Source organism: Rhinopithecus roxellana, chromosome 9, assembly GCF_007565055.1.
Source record: "Rhinopithecus roxellana isolate Shanxi Qingling chromosome 9, ASM756505v1, whole genome shotgun sequence".
In the NCBI taxonomy this organism is placed as follows: domain Eukaryota; kingdom Metazoa; phylum Chordata; class Mammalia; order Primates; family Cercopithecidae; genus Rhinopithecus; species Rhinopithecus roxellana.
Genome location: NC_044557.1, coordinates 103525126 through 103540994, shown reverse-complemented (window position 1 = coordinate 103540994; position 15869 = coordinate 103525126). Strand labels below are relative to the sequence as shown.

General features: G+C 46.7%; 1 protein-coding gene across 4 annotated transcripts in view; it reads left to right on the top strand.

Annotated features, from left to right (window-relative positions):
• ZHX2 (zinc fingers and homeoboxes 2) overlaps nucleotides 1-15869 on the top strand; it is a 192631-nt gene that overhangs the window by 172586 nt on the left and 4176 nt on the right. For all 4 annotated transcript variants that reach the window (XM_010363871.2, XM_030937404.1, XM_030937403.1 and 1 more), the window contains one exon: nucleotides 339-3075. In XM_010363871.2, the coding sequence (XP_010362173.1) occupies nucleotides 558-3071 (2514 nt within the window). In that variant the 5' untranslated portion in view covers nucleotides 339-557 and the 3' untranslated portion in view covers nucleotides 3072-3075. The remainder of the gene's footprint in view (nucleotides 1-338; nucleotides 3076-15869) is intronic.

Genomic DNA, 15869 nt, shown 5'->3' with positions numbered 1-15869 from the left:
AGTGGCTTGCAAGCACACCATCTGCGACATTCCCTCTCACCACTTCAGAAGATTTTAGTACCTGTCTACCTTTCCTGTATTCCTTTGTCTCTAAACATGAAATGGTGACCCTCATCCACCTTTGCTTGGTTTGGACCTGTTTTCACCTCCTTCCCAAAAAAAGGAAGAGAAAAATAATGCAATCTTTCTTGTTTATAAGCACTTTCACGCCATCTGGGCATACATAGGTGTTTGATTTGGGTGCCAGTTGGGATGGGTCATGGGAAAACTCATAAAGAAGTGCCAGTTTCTTTTGCCTTGTGAAGAGACACTGACCCTGTCTTTGTTCTTGCCCACAGATATGATGCTTCCTGGTGTGTTTAGTGGTTGGTGCCATTGCAATTTTCTGTGCTGAAATCATTCTGAAAACTCAAACAGTAGACTTCAGCATACAAGGAAAGCCAAAGCCATTTGAGGGAGAATAAAGCCAAAAGCCCTTCACCTTATTCGTTCCAAGAATATCACCATCCCCTCCCTACCCCCCTCCAAAACTAAGCCATTGCACACAGACAGGCAGCATGGCTAGCAAACGAAAATCTACAACTCCGTGCATGGTTCGGACATCACAAGTAGTAGAACAAGATGTGCCCGAGGAGGTAGACGGGGCCAAAGAGAAGGGAATCGGCACACCACAGCCTGACATGGCCAAGGACAGTTGGGCAGCAGAACTTGAAAACTCTTCCAAAGAAAATGAAGTGATAGAGGTGAAATCTACGGGAGAAAGCCAGTCCAAAAAACTCCAAGGTGGTTATGAGTGCAAATACTGCCCCTACTCCACGCAAAACCTGAACGAGTTCACGGAGCACGTCGACATGCAGCATCCCAACGTGATTCTCAACCCCCTTTACGTGTGTGCAGAATGTAACTTCACAACCAAAAAGTACGACTCCCTGTCCGACCACAACTCCAAGTTCCATCCCGGGGAGGCCAACTTCAAGCTGAAGTTAATTAAGCGCAATAATCAAACTGTCTTGGAACAGTCCATCGAAGCCGCCAACCATGTCGTGTCCATCACCACCAGCGGCCCTGGAACTGGTGACAGTGATTCTGGGATCTCGGTGAGTAAAACCCCCATCATGAAGCCCGGAAAACCAAAAGCGGATGCCAAGAAGGTGCTCAAGAAGCCCGAGGAGATCACCCCCGAGAACCACGTGGAAGGGACCGCCCGCCTGGTGACAGACACAGCTGAGATCCTCTCGAGACTCGGAGGTGTGGAGCTCCTCCAAGACACATTAGGACACGTCATGCCTTCTGTACAGCTGCCACCAAATATCAACCTTGTGCCCAAGGTCCCCGTCCCACTAAATACTACCAAATACAACTCTGCCCTGGATACAAATGCCACGATGATCAACTCTTTCAACAAGTTTCCTTACCCGACCCAGGCTGAGTTGTCCTGGCTGACGGCTGCCTCCAAACACCCAGAGGAGCACATCAGAATCTGGTTTGCCACCCAGCGCTTAAAGCACGGCATCAGCTGGTCCCCAGAAGAGGTGGAGGAGGCCCGGAAGAAGATGTTCAATGGCACCATCCAGTCAGTACCCCCAACCATCACTGTGCTGCCTGCCCAGTTGGCCCCCACAAAGGTGACGCAGCCCATCCTCCAGACGGCTCTACCGTGCCAGATCCTGGGCCAGACTAGCCTGGTGCTGACTCAGGTGACCAGCGGGTCAACAACCGTCTCTTGCTCCCCCATCACGCTTGCCGTGGCAGGAGTCACCAACCACGGCCAGAAGAGACCTTTGGTGACTCCCCAAGCTGCCCCTGAGCCCAAGCGTCCACACATCGCTCAGGTGCCAGAGCCCCCACCCAAGGCGGCCAACCCCCCGCCCACGCCAGCCAGTGACCGCAAGAAGACAAAGGAGCAGATAGCACATCTCAAGGCCAGCTTTCTCCAGAGCCAGTTCCCTGACGATGCTGAGGTTTACCGGCTTATCGAGGTGACTGGCCTTGCCAGGAGCGAGATCAAGAAATGGTTCAGTGACCACCGGTATCGGTGTCAAAGGGGCATCGTCCACATCACCAGCGAATCCCTTGCCAAAGACCAGTTGGCCATCGCGGCCTCCCGACACGGTCGCACCTACCATGCATACCCAGACTTTGCCCCCCAGAAGTTCAAAGAGAAAACACAGGGTCAGGTGAAAATCTTGGAAGACAGCTTTTTGAAAAGTTCTTTTCCTACCCAAGCAGAACTGGATCGGCTAAGGGTGGAGACCAAGCTGAGCAGGAGAGAGATCGACTCCTGGTTCTCGGAGAGGCGGAAGCTTCGAGACAGCATGGAACAAGCTGTCTTGGATTCCATGGGGTCTGGCAAAAAGGGCCAAGATGTGGGAGCCCCCAACGGTGCTCTGTCTCGACTCGACCAGCTCTCTGGTGCCCAGTTAACCAGTTCTCTGCCCAGCCCTTCGCCAGCAATTGCAAAAAGTCAAGAACAGGTTCATCTCCTGAGGAGCACGTTTGCAAGAACCCAGTGGCCTACTCCCCAGGAGTACGACCAGTTAGCGGCCAAGACGGGCCTGGTCCGAACTGAGATAGTGCGTTGGTTCAAGGAGAACAGATGCTTGCTGAAAACAGGAACCGTGAAGTGGATGGAGCAGTACCAGCACCAGCCCGTGGCAGATGATCACGGCTACGATGCCGTAGCAAGGAAAGCGACAAAACCCATTGCCGAGAGCCCAAAGAACGGGGGTGACGTGGTTCCACAATATTACAAGGACCCCAAAAAACTCTGCGAGGAGGACTTGGAGAAGTTGGTACCCAGGGTAAAAGTAGGCAGCGAACCAGCAAAAGACTGTTTGCCAGCAAAGCCCTCAGAGGCCACCTCAGACCGCTCAGAGGGCAGCAGCCGGGACGGCCAGGGCAGCGACGAGAACGAGGAGTCGAGCGTTGTGGATTACGTGGAGGTGACGGTCGGGGAGGAGGATGCCATCTCAGATAGATCAGATAGCTGGAGTCAGGCTGCAGCAGAAGGCGCAGTGGAACTGGCCGAATCGGACTCCGACTGCGTCCCTGCAGAGGCTGGCCAGGCCTAGACAGGTAATTCCACTTGCTCACCCAGGCAGCAGCGGAGAACGCAGCTTGCTTTCTTTTCGTTGCCAGGGTTAGTATAGATTGTAGGGTACAGAGATGTTGACGTAGATGGTGGCTTCTTTTTCTTGTAATTAACAAATAAGAATGGTGTATATTGATCACATACAACATGATGTTTTGAAATATGTTTACCTAGTGGGATGGCTCAATCAAGCTGATTCAGGTATGCATTACCTCATATACTTACTCTTGTAGTGGAAGGGTCTGGTTTTGGTTTTGGTGTTTTGTTTTGTTTTTAGTGACAGAGTCTTGCTCTGCCACCCAGGCTGCAGTGCAGTGGCTCCATCATAGGTCATTGCAGCCTCAAACTCCTGGGCCCAAGCGATCCTCCTACCTCAGCTTCTTAAGTAGCTGGGACTTCAGGCACCTGCTACCACACCCAACTAATATTTTAAATTTTTGGAAGAGGCGAGGTCTCACTTTGTTGCCCAGGCTGGTCTCAAACTCCTGGACTCAAGCAATCCCTTTGCCTCTGCCTCCCAAAATGCTGGGATTACAGGCATGAGCCACTGAGCCCAGCTGATGAGTTATTTGTAAAGGTTCTTTGAAAAAGGAAGAAAAATGGGGGCTGATGGAACCTCATTTGTAAGGCTGTGCCCAGGGGACAGCACCGCTGGCTGTGGCCTGTTTGGGTGCCAGCCTTCAGGCCTGTCCATTCTGAAGTTTAGTTGTGACTGTTAGAAAGCACATCCTCCCTCTGTGTTTTATGTTTGTTGCTGTAAAAACACCAAACATGAAGTGGTTGTTTCTTTTTCTCTCTCTCTTTTTTTTTCCTTTTCTCTTTGGATTTTTTAAAAATACGTATCCACATTTACTGAATCAAAGACTTGAGGTTATTCTAATCGGAAAAGGCTTTGAAAGTGCTTGATATTTGCCTTGTCAGGGCTAAAGGAAGGTGCCACTGTGCTTGGGTCCCCATAACCCCTTCAAATCTGGAAGAGCCGGCTGTAAATTAGGCCTGTAGAGCCACACAAGCCATGGGGAAGGGCGGTTTCCATGGTTACTAATGGCCGTGTCATCCCCATAATGGGACATGCCACTGAAGCCCTTGGTGTTCTGCTTCCTAAGAGGTCAGTGCAAATCCAGGCCTGAAGCACAGCAGCTCGGTGGTGAGTTGAGAAATGGGGGCGGTGGCAGGGGGAGGGCTGCGGGAGGGAAAGGAAATATTACAAGGAGGAAGATACATGGTTTGCCCAGGTAGGCTTCTCCAGAGGTCACTCAGAAGACCACAGAATGGGCCTCCCCAGTTATCTTTACAAAGGATAAGATAAATGTAAGAACCTCCCGAATGACAGATAAGGTCCCAAAGGCAGCCCTGGAAATTACCACACCTCTGTCTTCATGAACTTGGACAACTTTGGCCAACCACGTTGCTCATTAACTCATTGATTCAGTAACAAAATGAGGCAGCTGACAAATAAATGAAATTCTCTGGAAACCTTGTTTTAGCCAGTTCCATCCGCTATTAAAAGAGCACTTTAATGAGCAGCCAGTCCCAGAATGCCATCATTCTCCATTCTCCTTTTTCCTCCCACTTGGAGGAGGAAATGCCTGTGTGTCACGGGTGCGGGCACAGCCCAAAGGGGAGGGCACGAGTGAAAGGAGGGGGATAGAAGTGCATTGAGGCCACAATGACAGCAGCCTCCGACCTCTACCTAGCCACCTCTGGCCATTTTCCCACCTTGTAAGAACCTACCGGTCTAGCCCATACCTCCCTCATTAAGATGAGGGAGTGATTTTTTGTTTGTTTTTGGTCCACATGAAAGCTCCTTGCTTGCCCCATCTTTTTTGTTTGTTTGTTTGAGACAGAGTCTCACTCTGTTGCCCAGGCTGGAGTGCAATGGCACTATCTCAGTTCACTGCAACCTCCACCTCCTAGGTTCAAGAGATTCTCCTGTGTCAACCTCCCGAGTAGCAGGGATTACAGGCATGTGCCACCCCACCCAGCTAATTTTTGTATTTTTGGTAGAGACAGGGTTTCGCCATGTTGGTCAGGCTAGTCTCAAACTCCTGACTTCAGATGATCCATCCGCCTTGGCCGCCCAAAGTGCTGGGATTACAGGCATGAGCCCCCACGCCGGGCCTCCCATCTTCTCTCCTTGATCTTTTCCTGTTCATGACACTTGTCTACATGATTGCTTTTTCCTCCCACCCCAGAGAGGACAATAGGATTCAGTTCCATTCAACAGTGCCTTCTGAGCGCCTATTGTGTGCCTGCTGCTACTCCAGGTGCTACAAACAGTGCCATGAGAGAGACAGACAACACAGTATCCATTCACATGGAGCCTGGGCAGGCCAAGAAGAGAGGAAATCGCACTTTCCTTTATTCATCACTGTGATATGTGTTACAATGGGGAAGGGCACAGCTCTGTGTGGGAGCTCAGAGGAGGAACACCCAGGTCGGGGGTTAGGGAGCTTCTTGGAGAAAGGGACATCCAACTCATGGGATGAGAAGGAGTTAGCCAGGTGCACAGACAAGGGAAAGAAGGGTCCAAATGGAAGAAGCAGCACAGGCCAAGGTCCAGAGACGAGAAAAGGAATGGCACTGGTGAGAAACCAAAAGAGGTTGGGCATAGCCAAAAGGTAGAGTTTGGGTTCGATAAAGGATAAGAGGAGGCAAACTGAAAGCAAACTCAACGGTTTCCCGTAACAGGCAAAAGCTATTCTGAACAAGTTGTGTTTCCTGAACTTGAATAGAAAGATGCTCAGTGTCTCTGTATTCCAAGGTAAGCTCAGATGGCATTTCTAGGGCCCCATGGCTGAACGGGAGGTTGTCTAGGGGCAGCAGTTCTCCAGAGGCCCCTGAGGCCCCCGTCCCCATCTCTTCTCTCCCAAGCTATACCACCACCACCAGTTGAAAATGCTCATGGGGGTGGGATGTTACCCTCCCTCATGCCCCAGTGGCCCAAAGAAGACAGTAATGAGGGAGGGAATGTTAAAATCATACAGAAAACCTTTGGGGAAGAAGGATGGAGTGATGAACGAAGGTCGCCTGAATAGCAGAGGTCGAGGTAGGTGCTCTGCTCTTACTTAATTCTCCTTGGGAGGTAGCTTCTCTATAGTTTTATAAACCCAGAAACAGACTCAGAAACCAAAGAACTTACCCACATTCACCCAGCCAACACATGAGTTTGTCTCCAGAGTCCTCACTCTTCCTCCTGCCATCTTTACCTCGCTATTTCTGACAGAAATTCTCCATTTCTAGTTGATACCTCCCTTCTCAGGACAGGGACTAGCTGTGTCTGGAAAAAAAAAAAAAAAAGGAACATACAGGAATCCCACTTTATGTTTCATTATGGTAAATGCCCCAACCGTGAGCTAGAAAACATCCCTAAACAGGATGCTAACATCTGTTCCACACGTGGCAACATCAGATATCCCTGATGGCTCCCTGATATTTTGGAGGTCCATTGTTTTGTTTTGTGTTTTGTTTTGTTTTGTTTTGTTTTGTTTTGTTTTGTTTTGTTTTGTTTTGTTTTGAGACAGAGTCTTCCTCTATGGCCCAGGCTGGAGTGCAGTGGTGCCATCTTGGCTCACTGCAACCTCCACCTCCCAAGTTCAAGCCATTCTCCTGGCCTCAGCCTTCCAAGTAGCTGGAACTACAGGCACTTGCCACCATACCCAGCTAATTTTTGTATTTTTTTTTTTAGTAGAGATGGGGTTTCACTGTTGGCCAGGCTTGTCTCAAACTCCTGACCTCAGGTGATCCACCAGCCTCAGCCTCCCAAAGAGCTGGGACGACAGGCCCACCATGCCCCACCATTGGAGGTCCATTGTATTGAGAAAGGGGCTGCCGTCTGCACTAGGGGTGGCATTGAAGGTTCTCCCACATCCTGGACAGAGGCACTCCTTAAAGGATTCTTTCAATTTAAAGGGAAAAGATATCTCTCCAAATTACTTCACAGTTTTCATGAACCAAACACACGAGTCTCTTGAATTCATAAATATTCAGTGATGTCCCTATTTAAGTACTTATTTATTTAGGAACCTGCAGTTCAGTTCAGTTATGACACATAATAATCCTGAAATAATTCATGGTTTTGACTTTATAAAAGGTGTTATGTGATGCGCAAGAGGGTGAAGGGGGAGGAACTTGAGCAAGCAGCTGAGAGCTGGCTCTAGGACTAGATTTCCTCTGTAGGCGTTAAGCATTTCCTGCAACCAAATCTCTCTAAACTGCAAGGCTTAGGACAGCATTTGACTCGGTCCAGACTCACCTCGGCCCTGAGGTTAGGCACAAAGATAAGGAGTACTTCCCAGCCTTTAAATTGTGTTGTCTTGATTCAGTCCCTGTGTCTGAAGAATCTCTGAGTCATTCCATTGAGGGACCTGTCCTAGGAAAAGGCTGAAAATTAGGTTTGTTTTTTCGGAAAAATGAGTCAACGTAGTTGAGCAAGACATTGTCAGACATCAGCCTTGATGTTTGGTCAAACGGAATATTCCGTTACTATTGCTAGTGAGGGTACCCATTGACTGACACCCACTGTATGTTCAGTTGCCTTCTAAGCACGTCTACTAAGTCATTTCAACTTCATGCCCACCCTGTGAGGTAGGTACAGGCTTTTCCCCATTTTACAGAGGGCAAAACTGAGGGTCAGAGAAAATGAGTGACTTGCCCTATGTTCCTCAGCCAACAGCTGGAAGACCTTGGAAGCCACCTCTCAACTGTCAGGCCAGTGCCTGACCCCAGCCACTTTGGCCCTGCCCTCTCCAACAGTGGCACCCACCACCACAGCCCAGAACAAACAGAATGTGGTCATTTCTTGATTTTGTGTGGGAGTGGAAACTAATCCACAATGTATTCTTTCAGCAAGAACTTTAGAGAGCCCTCTTTGTGCCAGGCACTGTGCTAGTCTGTGTAGATTTGCCAGAATGACCAAGACACAGCCCCTACCTAATCTCAGTTAATAAAGGTGAGAAATGGACATAGAAACACCAGTTTCATGAGAGCAGTGCACACAGAAACCGGAGGAACTAGGAGGAGAGGTGGCTTTTCCAACATGTTGTCTGATTCAGAACCTTCCCAGCAACCCACATGTGCAAGCCGCCTTCCCATTTATTTTGAATAAAGAATTCTGAGGCTCAGGAACCCGCCAGAGTTCACTCAGCCAGTGTCTAAAATTGACTCCAAAGCTCCAGCCACCACCTTCGCTGCCTCCCAATTTCTGTCAACAATTTCCAACTCCTGATGATTAGGGATGGCTTTGGAGAAAAGAAAAAAAATTGTGAAATGCCAGAAAGATATTTTCCATGGTTCAGCTTGTTTAAAATTTTTAAGGCTGTTAAGCGTTGCATTCTGGTTATGATTTAAGATCCAGAAGAGGTATGCCCTCACACTCTGTTCAGATTAGCTGTCCAAATGCAGATGTTTGAATTAATTAATTAATTAGTGAATGAATGAAAATATTGTTGTCATCTGTTTCCCACTCTCCTGTACCAGACCCTTACAGGCAGGGACCATATTCCATTAATCTCTGAATCCCTAGTTTAGATTCTGAGTAGATGCTGAATAACGGTTTATTGAACCAACCAGAGAATTTTAAAAGATAGTTGGGATCTGGTGTTTCAGTCCTTTTGCTTGTCCTCATTTTTTCCCATCACTCATTAACCCCAATGGTTGACAGCAGCGAGAGGAGTTGGGTACAGTTTGCTTCCTGTGTGTGGGGAAAGGTCTGTTGGAGAATCTGTCACCAGATACTTAGTGGTGATGCTTCTCAGGGACTGCCCGTTAGTCTGGCTTCCCTCATGCCTAATGGGGAGTTAACTGATACCACTTCCATTTACTTAATTCTGGAGCTTCTCATCCTAGGAATTCTCACTGTGCTTTGGGCAGCTTGTGGAGGCTTAGCCACCATGAAATCCAGCCCCCTCATTTTCAGAGGAAGGATGTAGGCCCCGAGGAGGTGAAGTCACTAACCCAGAGACATTCCTAATAAGTGACTTGGTTCATTCATCCATCAAATATGTGTGGAATGTCTGCTGTGTGCCAGGCTCTGGGAGGCAGTGTACCCAGCATGTCCCTGCCCTCATGGAGCCCTTGGTCTAATGGGAAATGAAGTTTTAACTGATCTTTAATCAAACACAAAGGAAAATTGCTACACTGACATGTTCTTTGATGCCATTGGAGTATAGAATACAGGAATTTGAGGATTTAAATAGCAGATTGAAGGTTTAGGGAACACTTCCTAAAGAGGTAATGGGGCCAGGCACAGTGGCTCATGCCTGTAATCCCAGCACTTTAGGTGGCCAAGTCAGGCAAATCACCTGAGGTCAAGAGTTCAAACAAACCTGGCCAACATCATGAAACCCCATCTCTGCTAAAAATACAAAAATTAGCTGGGTATAGTGGTACATGCCTATAGTCCCTGCCACTTGTGGGGCTAAGGCAGGAGAATCACTTGAACCCAGGAGGTGGAGGTTACAATGAGCCAAGATCACACCATAGCACTCCAACTTGGGCCACAGAGCAAGACTCTGTCTCAAAAATAAATAAATAAATTCATAAATAAATAATAAGAAGAAATAATGGATGAATTGAAAAACCAAAGCTTTAGACCAACATGCAGGAGCGTGCTGGGCAGAGGGGAGGGGAAGAACATTCCAGACAGAAGAACTGACATACTCAAGGGGAACTGAAAAGTGGCCATGGTGGGCGTGACTTACCTGGGTTCACACCTCAAGAAACTAGAGAAACAAGAGCAAACCAAACCCAAACCCAGCAGAAGAAAAGAAATAACAAAGATCAGAGCAGAACCAAATGAAATTTAAAAAAACACACAAAAGATAAATGAAACAAAAAACTGTTTCTTTGAAAAGATAAACAGAATCAATAAACCACTTTTGAGATTAACAAAAAAAAAGAGAAGAGAGAAGCTCCAAATAAAGCTCAATTAGAAACAAAATGGGAGATATTACAACCAATACCATAGAAATATAAAAGTTCATTCAAGGTGTTCATTCATGAACACCTTTATGAGCACAAACTAGAAAACCTAGAGGAGATAAATAATCCTGGAAATATACAACGTTTGGAAAATATCTGTTAAGTCCATTTGTTCTAGGGTATAGTTTGCGTCTGTTGTTTCTTTGTTGACTTTCTGTCTTGATGACCTGTCTAGTGCTGTCAGTGTAGTGTTGAAGTCCCCACTATTATTGTGTTGCTGTCTATCTCATTTCTTAGATCTAGTAGTAATTGTTTTATAAATTTGGGAGCTCTAGTACTAGGTGCATATACATTTAGGATTATAATATTTTCATATTGAACTAATTCTTTTATCATATAATGTCCCTCTTTGTCTTTTTTAACTGTTGTTGCTTTGAAGTCTGTTTTGTCTGCTACAAGAATAGCTAGTCCTGCTCACTTTTGGTTTCCATTTGAATGGAATATCTTTTTCCGCTCCTTACCTTAAATTTATGTGAGTCCTTATGTGTTAGGTGAGTCTCTTGAAGACAGCAGATACTTGGTTGGTAGCTTTTTATACGTTCTGCCATTCAGTATATTTTAAACGGTGGCTTTAGGCCATTTACATTCAATGTTAGTATTGAGATATGAGGTACTGTTCTATTCACGTTCTAATTGTTGCCTGAATACCTTGGTTTTTTTTTTCACTGTGTTACTGTTTCATAGGTCCTATGAGAATGAGATTTATGCTTTAAGAAGGTTCTATTTTAGTGTATTTTGAGGTTTTAAGATTTAGGACTCCTTTCAGCATTTCTTATAGTGCTGGTTTGGTAGTGGCGAATTCTCTCAGCATTTATTTGTCTGAAAAAGACTTTATATCTCCTTCATTTATAAAACTTAGTTTCACTGGATACAAAGTTCTTGACTGGTAATTATTTTGTTTAAGGAGGCTAAAGATAGGATCCCAATCACTTCTGGCTTGCAGGATTTCTGCTGAAAAATCTGCTGTTAATCTGATAGGTTTTCCTTTATAGGTTACCTGATGCTTTTGCCTCATAACTCTTAAGATTCTTTCCTTCATCTTGACTTTAGATAACCTGATGACCATGTGCCTAGGTGATGATCTTTTTGCAATCAATTTCCTGCGTGTTCTTTGAGCTTTTTGTATTTGGATATCTACATCTCTAGCAAGACCAGGGAAGTTTTCCTTGATTATTCCCTCAAATAAATTTTCTAGACTTTAAGATTTCTCTTCTTCCTCAGAAACACCAATATTCTTATGTTTGGTCATTTCACATAATCCCAAATTTATTGGAGGCTTTGTTCATTTTTTAAAATTAGTTTTTGTCTTTGTCAGGTTGGGTTAATTCAAAAGCCTTGTCTTCAAGCTCTGAAGCTATTTTTTCTACTTGTTTGATTCTGTTGTTAAAACTTTCTAGTGTATTTTGCATTTCTCTAAATGTGTCTTTCATTTCCAGAAGTTGTGATTGTCTTTTCTTTATGATATCTATTTCTCTAGAGACTTTTTATCCATATCCTGTATTGTTGTTTTAATGTCTTTAAATTGGTTTTTACCTTTTCCTGGTGCCTCCTTGAGTGGCTTAATAATGAGCCTTCTGAATTCTTTTTCTGGCAATTCAGATTTCATCTTGGTTTGAGTCCATTGCTAGAGAGCTAGTGTGATCTTATGGGAGTGTTTTAGAACTTGTTTTATCATATTGCCAGAATTACTTTTCTGGTTCCTTCTCATTTGGATAGACTGTTTCAATGGAAACATCTGGAACTCAAGGGCTGCTGTTCAGGTTCTTTTGTCCCATGGGGTGATCCCTTGATGTGGTGCTCTCCCCCTTTCTTTCTGGCTTCCTGAGCACCAGACTGTAGTAGTTGTTATTGCCCATCTGGGTCTTGCCACCCAGTGGGGCTACTGAGCTCCAGGCTCATGCTGGGGAATGTCTATAAAGAGTCCTGTGATGTGATCCATCTTCAGGTCTCCCAGCCTTGGATACCAGCACCTGCTCCAGTAGAGGTGGCATGGGAATGAAGTGGACTCTGTGGGAGTCCTTGTTTGTAGCTTTGTTTAGTGCACTGGTTTTCTTGAATGCTGGTTACACTAGCAATGAAATTGCCACATGGACAGACTCAGGACCTCTGGTTAGCCAGGGTGTTGCAGGCAGTGGCATTAGCTGTTGTTTGCTCCTTTGAAGCAGGGTTGTTCTGTTATGAGTTGCTGTAATGGCTTGAGTTGGTTGGTCTCCAGCCAGGAGGTGGTGCTTTCAGGAGAGTGCCAGCTGCAGTAGTAGAAGGGGATATAATCCTGCCCTACATTGACCAGGATGAGTACTTGGGTTTCTTAGGCGATGGGCAGGGCCATAGTGTTTCCAAAAGATTATGTCTTTTGTCTTCAGCTACCAGGGCAGGTAGAGACAAACCATCAGGTGGGGGCAGGGTTAGGCGAGTCTGAGCTCAGACTCTCCTTGGGCAGGGCTTCACGTTAGTTTCTTTATTTAGGGCTGATGAGAAGGCAGTGCAGAAAGGTAGCTCATGCAAGTCTTTGAGGTAAAAAGTGGTTTAGCTGGAATTCAAACCCACTGACACATGTAAGCACTTTGGGGAATCTGCCCAGTGAGTTTAAAATACAATTCCATTTGCTCTGATTCTATTAAATTCCCGTGGCCAATGTGCACTGATAGGTCAGGAGCAGGAAAGGCATTCCTACTGCCTTTGAGCCTCCCTGCAAGCAGCTTGGGGAATATATACCTGGCCTGTGGGTCTCAGCAAGTTCCCCAACCCTAGAGGCCCTTCAAACCACTGCAGGGAAGGAGAGCTTTGGCGGGATGTGGCCAAAACTGACCCAAGTCTAGTGTACGGACAATTTGGGATGGCACAGAGTTTCTGTCATCCACTGGGAAGTTGCTTAATCTTCCTCCATGCCAACACATTTTCCCTTTTTCAGTTCTAGTTAAAAATCAGACTGTGCCCCCACCCTCAATAAAAGAAATTAAAGTTTGAACTCAAATATTATGAAGCAGGCCAGGCACGGTGGCTCATGCCTGTAATCGCAGCACTTTGGGAAGCCAAGGCGGGTGGATCACATGAGGTCACAAGTTCAAGACCAGCCTGGCCAACATGGTGAAACCTCATCTCTTCTAAAAATACAAAAATTAGCCAGGCATGGTGGTGAGTGCCTGTAATCCCAGCTACTTGGGAGGCTGAGGCAGGAGAATCACTTGAACCTGGGAGGCAGAGTTTGCAGTGAGCCAAGATAGCACCAGTGCACTCTAGCCTGGGCGGCAAGAGCGAGACTCTGTCTCGGGAAAAAAAAAAAGAAATATTATGGAGCAGACTAGATGCAGTGGCTCATGCCTGTAATCCCAGCACTTTGGGAGGCCAAGCCAGGTGGATCACTTGAGGCCAGGAGTTCGAGATCAGCCTGGCCAATATGGTAAAATCCCATCTCTACTAAAAATACAAAAATTAGAGCCAGGTGTGGTGGCACACGCCTGTAGTTCCAGCCATTCCGGAGACTGAGGCATGAGAATCGCTTGAGCCCAGGAGGTAGAGGTTGTAGTGAGCCAAGATCATGCCACTGCACTCCAGCCTGGGCGACAGAGCAAGACCCTGTCTCAAAAAGAAAGGCAAGGAGAGGAGAAGGGAGGGGAGGGGAGGAGACAGGAGGGGAGTGTGGGAGAAGGGGAGGGGAAGGGGAAGGGGAAGGGGAGGGAAGATTACGGAGCAGTATAGAAGTGGAGGGGGAGGGGAAGGGAGAAGGGGAAGGGAGAAGGGGAGGAGAGAAGGGAGGGGAGGGGAGGGGAGAGGGGAACGGAGGGGAAGGGAAGGGGAGGGGAAGAGAAAGGGAAGGGAAGGGGAAGGGGAAGGGAAGGGAACGGGAAGGGAAGATTACGGAGTGGTATAGAAGTGGAAGGGGAGGGGAGAAGGGGAGAGAAGGGGAGGGGAAGGGAAGGGGAGGGAGGGGGAGGGGAGGGGAGAAGGTGAGGGAGGGGGAAGGGAGGGGAAGGGAAGGGGAAGGGGAAGGGAAGATTACCCAGTGGTATAGAAGTAGAAGGGAAGGAAAGGCGGAGGAGGGGAGGGTAGGGGAGGGGAGGAAAGATTACAGAGCAGTATAGAAGTAGACAATGAAGTAATGTTGACCAGGGATGGGGCAGGAGGATGTGGGGAATTTTCATACAATAGGTGTAAAGTTGCAGTTATACAGATGAGTAACTTCTGGAGATATGCTGTACAACATAGTGCCTGTAGTTAACAGTAAGATATTTACTTCAATATGTGTTCAGAGGGCAGATCTCATGTTGTGTCCTTACCTCCCCATCCACCCCAAAAAATAGACACAAGTAAACTTTGGGAGGTGCTTTATGTTTGTTACTGGATTGTAGTGACAATAACATGAGTGTATGCATATGCCTAAACTCACCAAATTACATCCATTGTGTGCGGTTTTCTACAAACCAGTTATACTTCAACAAAGCTAGGGCAAAGAGGGAAAAAAATGCAACCAGAAAGAAAAGACATTACCTATGGAGAAACTACAGTTAAACTGGCAAGTTTGTCCGTAACAAAAATGAAGCCAGATGACAATGGAAAAAAATGTTTAGCAGATAACAGGCACTCGGCAAATGAGCAATAAACCTTGCTACACCTCTCAAAGAAAATGTTATGGAGAAATAATAAAAATCACTCTCTCAGTGTTTGTTTTCCTTTCTCATGGAGTGCAGTGTTAGTCACTCCCAAGTCCCTAGGGCCCTAGGGAAAGTTCTCCTGGGAAAATTAAAGAGAAACAGAAACAAAGCTGTCACGTGGGAAAACAATTCTGTTTTTGTTTCTTCAATGAGGAAAGTAACAGAGAAGCAGATTTTGCTAAAAAATTAGTACTTCTTAACATTCCAAGTATCCCCCAAGACAGAAAGGGAGGGTAGGAGGCGGTGGGTTCCCATTCTGGGATGTGCTCACCGACAGACTGGCCATCACGTGGTAGAAATGTCCCAGGGGGCCATAAGGAAATGCCTGCCCAATGGCCTTGCAGCGTCCTCCAGGGCTCTGAGACGTACTCTAGGATGAGGCATTGGTCTTTTGCAGGGTGACTGTCTCTGACCAGGTAATAGGACTCTGAGAGAAGCCCAGGGGAGTTAGCAAGAGCCTCACAGCCCAAAGCACTGCAACGCTCTATAGAACAGCAATCCTGAAATGTGGACTTTGTCACCACCCTAGGAGGACAGCCTCCACCCACTCTACCGCACCTCTACCAAGGGCCTTGGGGAAGGACGTCCAAGGAAGACACCCCTGAAGAGGAGGCAGGCCCCTGTCTTCTGTTGCCAGCATCTTCCCAGTCTCCTTTTGAGGGTGATTCCAGCTCCCATAACCCAAATCCTGTCCACTGCTCAATACCCCGGAAAAGGTCAACAGAGAAGGTCCAAGTGGTTCTGAGGGGGTTCCCAGGGTCCATAGCCATCCATACACATCTGAGACCTCTGCGAAAACCACACAAAGTCAATTTGACTTTGTCTCCCTTTTCTCAGGCCATCCTTTTGGCCTTGCAGTCCATGTGTGTGTTTATTTTAAGAGCTTTGCTCATCATTTGTTAAGGAATATATATGATTGGAGGGTTGTACATGTTTGTGCATAAGAAGTTACACAAGGAATCATAGAAACACACTGCCGGATGGAGAACCACCTTAATGATGAGGTTTATCTAAAAAGCTGGAGTTTTTGCCAGTCACTTGAAGAGAAGTGCTCAGTATCATTTGTAATGTGAGAGAGAGAAGATGGTTAGACTCACATGCACACAGGTGAGCTCACTTACACCTGAGGACCCAGCTGAATGCCT